Raw genomic sequence first — 6,000 nt, forward strand, 5'->3', positions numbered from 1 at the left:
AAGCCGAGCATGTGGTCACATGACTCCCAGAAGTGAGGCTTTCCAAGAAAACAGCAAATATTGCTCATCTTATGATAAAATCCCAAGAGTTGGCAACACTGGTTATATGCAAACAAAATGGAATGTGTTTAGCACCAGATCTTCAGCTGACATAAAGAGACAGATCTCTTTCATCCATTGATGAAGCACTGGAATGAGTTATCTAGGGAGGTGTTGGAATCTCCTTCCTTAGAGGTTTTTAAGGTCAGGATTGATGAAGCCCTGGCTGGGATGATTTAGTTGGGGATTGGTCCTGCTTTGAGCAGAGGGTTGGACTAGATGACCTGCTGAGGTCCCTTCCAACCCTGATATTCTATGATTCTATGATTTACACCAGCTAAGGATATGGGCCCAGATCCATAGAAGTATTTAGGCTCCTAACCTCTGAATACAATAGAAGTTAGAAGCCTAAATACCCTCGTGGATCTGGGCGCGGGCCGTTAGCTTTGTACTTACTTTCTTTGCTGAATAGGAGTGTCTCATACTGCCCTCTCTCCCTTTGTTTATCTAGGGGTTTATATTGCCCCCCATTACAGTAGTATCTGAGCAGATCTCAATGCGGAATATGTGTAAATCCCCTTTCTAACTATGAAGGTAATATGAAAGACCTGTAAATAAAAATAACCTCAGAAGAGCATAGACGTTTTGTATGCAGCATTCTGTACCTAAGGAAATTTCAGCTGGAAACGATAGAGAATTGTACATGTAAAGGAACCAAATACTTCAAAGTAATACTTCAGTCACTGAAATGGGAATTAAATCCCAAAGAAATAGAAATGTTCCAGTTACTTACAGTTTGGTTGAGGCTCCGGAGGAAATTTGATTCGGACAATAGCCAGGATTATAAAAACAATCAAAGGCCAGGAAATTAAGGTGAACGACCAAAGCTATAAAACAGTAATAAAGGCATATTTGTTATAGTGGTTGTATTGGGGAGCACCAGAACTTGGTTAGAAAGTACAAGTACCAATATGTATGTATCATAATTCGTATGCTGTAAATAGTAGTTGTCTTGTTTTGAGAGGCAGTGTTGCTTCGGGTTTGTCTTCACTACGGAGCTAAACTGGCACCTCTGCAATGCAGTGGCATCAATTTTGCGAGTCTAGTAAAGACATGTTCAATCGATGAGAGAGCACTCTCCCACCGATTTCTGTACTCCACCTCAACAAGAGGCAGAAGCAATGTTGGCGGGAGAGCGTCTCCCGTCAACATAATGTAGTATGGACCCCACAGTAAGTAGATCTAAGCTACGTCGACTTGTGTTACAATATTAACGTAACTCAAATTGCGTAGCTTAGATTAACCAGCAACTGTAGTGAAGACAAGCCCTTAGTGGCTAGAACAGGGATATGGAAAAGCAGGGTTCTACTCTCGTCTCTGCTGCTGGGTGAGCTTGGGCAAATCACTTGTAAAGTGGAGATGAGGATAGTGACCTCCAAGCGCTTTGACATCTACTGATGATAAAAACTGGGTATTACTATTATATGTACACTATTAAAAACCAGGTAATATTTATAAGGGCAATAAAATTGCAAAATGACCTTAAGGTGATTCACTTGGAAATACCAAAACACAGGAAGGTTCATCTCTTAGATGGAGATAATGTTATACACATTGAGATAGTGCTAGACAATAGTAATGGCAGGAGTGTCAAAGTTCCTGGGATGGTGGTTATTATGCCAGAAGTCAAAGCGTGAGAGGATTATTTTACTGACAATTGTGCCCAAAGCCGACCCATTTTAAATGTATTTTTCAACAATATTCACACTTTTTGAAAAAAGCTATTATCCACACAGTTTTCCAAAAGGTGATGGAATGTTCTCTTTACTGAAAACCCAGAGGTAGGCCCATTGCCTAGGAGCTTGATTCATTTCTGAGATACACCATCAGAGGGAGGATGGATCAGAGGAACTCCAGCAAGGCCAATGGGGCTCATGTGGACTTATGCCCGTGTAACTGACAGCAGAGCTGATTTCTAGGAGTGGGACAGAGAGTCTTTGCATTGTCCAATGAAGGAAACAACTCCACCAAATCAGAAACAGGAAAATGCTCCTTCCCATTCAGCGTCTATTTGCACAGTTTCAGCATTTAGCAACATTTTAGCCTTTAGAGACAACTGATTTACATGCCTTTTCTTCTCTGTGCTATTTAGAATACCAGTATGTGACTGAAAATAGTACCTTTATCATTCTTTTACATTATTACCCACTTTCTCCTCCTCCCCTGCAATCAAATCTCTGATGCATGTTGTTTAATTAAGAATACCTTAAGCACGTACACACACACACTCACATTATTACTAATGTAAACTCCTGCAACATAATTGCAGGCCAGGGTGTTGGGAGCAGCACAAGAATCAATGATAGACAAATAGACACTGCTGCTTATGAGGAGGCTAGGAAGATCTGCAGGGCTGCTGGGTGCACCATGGGAGGAAATGAATTCTGAGTTTCTCTCTATAGACAAGTCCTTGTTCCTTACAGTTTGGGGCCAAAATGGCCCCAGGGTCACCATCTGTGAGAAGTCTCCCCTTAGCAGCACTCTCTTGACAGAATTAGATTTAGCTGCAGACATAAGAACAGCCATACTGGGTCAGACCGAAGGTCCATCTAGCCCAGTATCCTGTCTAATGACAATGGCCAGTGCCAGGTGCCCCCAACGGAATGAACAGAACAGGTAATCATCAAGTGATCCATATGCTGTCACCCATTCCCAGCTTCTGGCAAACGGAGGCTAGAGACACCATCCATGCCCATACTGGCTAATAGCCACTGATGGACCTAATCTCCATTAATTTATCTAGTTCTTTTTTTAACCCTGTTATAGTCTTGGACTTCACAATATCCTCTGGCAAGGAGTTCCACGGGTTGACTCTATGTCGTGTGAAGAAATACTTCCTTCTGTTTGTTTTAGACCTGCTGCCTATTAATTTTATTTGGTGACCCCTAGTTCTTGTGTTCTGAGAAGGAGTAAATAACACTTCCTTATTTACTTTCTCCACACCAGTCATGATTTTAGAGACCTCAATCATATACCCCCTTAGGTGTCTCTTTTCCAAGCTGAAAAGTCCAAATCTTATTAATCTCACCTCATATGGAAGCTGTTCCAGACCCCTAATCATTTTGTTGCTCTTTTCTGTACCTTGCACTCTGCCCACCTGGAGCTAGCAGCAGGATCAGGTCCTTAGTTCAGACAATGAACATATCAGATATGGCCATGTTCCTGCATCGGGTCCTGCCAGCATGGACCTCTGGACCCCTGTAGAGCCCCATTGACTTCCGTGGAGCTTCACCTGGGTGCCCAGGGTCCATACTGGTGGATCCTGATGCAGGACCAGAGCCTTTCATAGACCCATAGAATATCAGGGTTGGAAGGGACCTCAGGAGGTATCTAGTCCAACCCCCTGCTCAAAGCGGGACCAATCCCCAGACAGATTTTTGCCCCAGATCCCTAAATGGCCCCCTCAAGGATTAAACTCACAACCTGGGTTTAGCAGGCAAATGCTCAAACCACTGAGTTATCCCTCCCTGACTTCAGCTGTCGCAAAAATACAAGTTTTCACTTCCAGCCTCTCCTCCTCTCTCTACACCTGTCACTTGCTCCCAAAGGCTTTAAAAACCACCGAACTTCCCTTCCCTCCATTCCGTTGCCTCAGACTCTCTCCTCACCCCTCCAGCAGCTTCATTTTCATACTCACAGGCTGTCTCTTGACGCTCAGCCAATTCTTCCACAGCAGGATCCGCAAGTGCTGAAAGAGTGAAGCCATCCTTGGGAGAGCCCAAGCAAAAGCAGACGAGCAGCTTCCTCTCTTTCCCCTCAGTCTCAGAAAGCAAAAATTTATGCTCTGACCCAACCAGATTTGCTGCGTCCAGCATACGAGCCCCTTCCTCCTCCCCACAGCATAGCTTTGGAGCGGCTACCTGAGCCACTCGTAGCTGTTGTATTCCCAGTAAATCTAGCTCCTTTCTCTACTGCAATAGCTCCTAGCAAATTCAACAGGTTATTCTTCTAATGGTGAGGAGACAGACGCAGCAGCCTGTAGTGGCTTGTGTTAATTATAACATCCAGTCTTTCTTAACTGTGCTTTGTTCAATCCCGGAGTGATAAAATGGGTGGCATTCCAAGATGCGTCTGCTGAAGTTGCTACACGCCTTGATGAAACTACCTATCTGCCCACACATTGCACCTGAGGAAGAGGTGTCATAAAAAATTCATCAGTAGGCTGCTTGCCAGGCCTGTATGACCGGTCATTTTTCTCTGCCCTCCTTTAACACACACACAATGACTGGGAGTCAAAAACAGCAGCAGCAACATGTGCATTCTTTGCTTACCTAAAGTCAAATCAGCTGTATCTACATGGAGGTTCTCCATTAAATCTAAACTTAAAGGAAATTATTATAAGCATGTTAAGGATGGAAAAATACATTCATTGCATGTAAAATTCAACCATCATGGACTGATCCAAAGGCCCACATTTCTAACTTGGGCTTCCTTCCTGTAGGCTCAATCATGCAATCTTCACTCAGGCAAAACTCTCATTGAACTCCATGTGACAATGTAATGGGAATTTTGCTGCAGGACTGAGCCTTTTGTGAGGTTAATTCAGATCACTAGTGTGATTTAAATATCATTTTTGTTAGTGAATTTTCATGCTAGTAGCTAGCTAACTAGGAAAATTAGACAGATAGCTAGATAGCTGGATAGCTGGAAAAGTAAAGATAGCACAGTGGACAGCATCACCTCATACAAAACATCTAGCATGTATGAACAACTATGAATTGTGAAACTGATATGCAATTCGCTATGGAATAGCTCAACAGCTCAGCCAGGTGGGAGGATCTGGGCAGCTCTGATTCTATGTAGAAGAGGGCAGCTGCACACACACGTACATGGGCACCTTACCTGGTAAGGCTGAGTTCATTCTCAAATTCAATTTAACTTAGCTGTGACTCAATTCCATAGTCAGGAGTTGGGAGAACAGCAGTGCAGTTAAACAGTGAGTGGGATTTATCTATTATAGCCTAAGGCCACTACTAGAGAAAAGTTGAGAGTAAAATCTTTGACCTGAAATCTCTCTTACTACAGAATCTTGAGGATTCAGGTAAAATGGGACACACACCTACCCTCTCACTCAATCAAACCCATAACCTAGTCAGTGAGGTTTGGAAATAAAGTTGGGCCATAATCAAAATCAGTTATCTGAATTCTCCTAAAGTCTGGGGCTTGGGTTAGCATAGGAGCTGGATTTGAAATACCCCTTGTTTTAGTTTTGCAAAGTCTATATGTCAACAGCAAGTCTATGTAAACCAAGACCACATCCAGTTTTGCTCATCTCTACATTTACATATAAGTCACTACGATTGTTAGCAACCTGAATAAATGTGGATTTGGGAATAGGACCCATCTATCTATTGACATTTTTATACTACACCAATCACCACATGATCTGGATACCTCACAAAGTGTTCATAATCATGAAAGTCCCTTCTTACCAAAACCACAGGCTTCCAGCTCTTGAATTAAAAGATAGTCTTCCATATCTGTTAGATTAGAAGTATGAGAGAGTTTGTCTCTTTTGGTGGTGGAAGACACAAGCTTTCAAGTTTCCAAGAGTTCAAAAGCTTGTTTCTTTCACCAGTTCAATAAAAGATATTACTTAACCCACCTTGTCTCTCTCATATCCTGGGACCAACATGGCGAAAAGAACACTGCAAGCACATTAATGTATGACATCTATCTATCTTTCTAGTCAGCCACTAAATAGCTGTACAATTCCAAACAGCTACACACTCAGAACTGTGACGCGGTATTGTCTGAGCTTCTAAGCAGTCAGGAAGTTTCATAAATTCACAGATTCTAAGGCCAGAAAGGACCACTGTGATCATCTAGTCTGTTCTCCTGTATAGCACAGGCCAGAGAACTGCCCCCAAATAATTCCTAGAGCAGAGCTTTTTAAAAAAA

At 42.6% G+C, this 6,000-nt stretch overlaps 1 protein-coding gene across 1 annotated transcript in view; it reads right to left on the minus strand.

Annotated features, from left to right (window-relative positions):
* Positions 1-3,805, minus strand: part of ABCA12 (ATP binding cassette subfamily A member 12) — a 128,956-nt gene extending 125,151 nt beyond the window's left edge. Inside the window, exons 1-2 of the mRNA XM_034786070.1 lie at positions 3,737-3,805; positions 833-926 (exon numbers count right to left, since the gene is read on the minus strand). Of these exons, the coding sequence (XP_034641961.1) occupies positions 833-926; positions 3,737-3,805 (163 nt within the window). The remainder of the gene's footprint in view (positions 1-832; positions 927-3,736) is intronic.
* Between the last annotated feature and the right edge of the window lie 2,195 nt (positions 3,806-6,000).

Source organism: Trachemys scripta, chromosome 11 (genome assembly GCF_013100865.1).
Source record: "Trachemys scripta elegans isolate TJP31775 chromosome 11, CAS_Tse_1.0, whole genome shotgun sequence".
NCBI classification, from domain to species: domain Eukaryota; kingdom Metazoa; phylum Chordata; order Testudines; family Emydidae; genus Trachemys; species Trachemys scripta.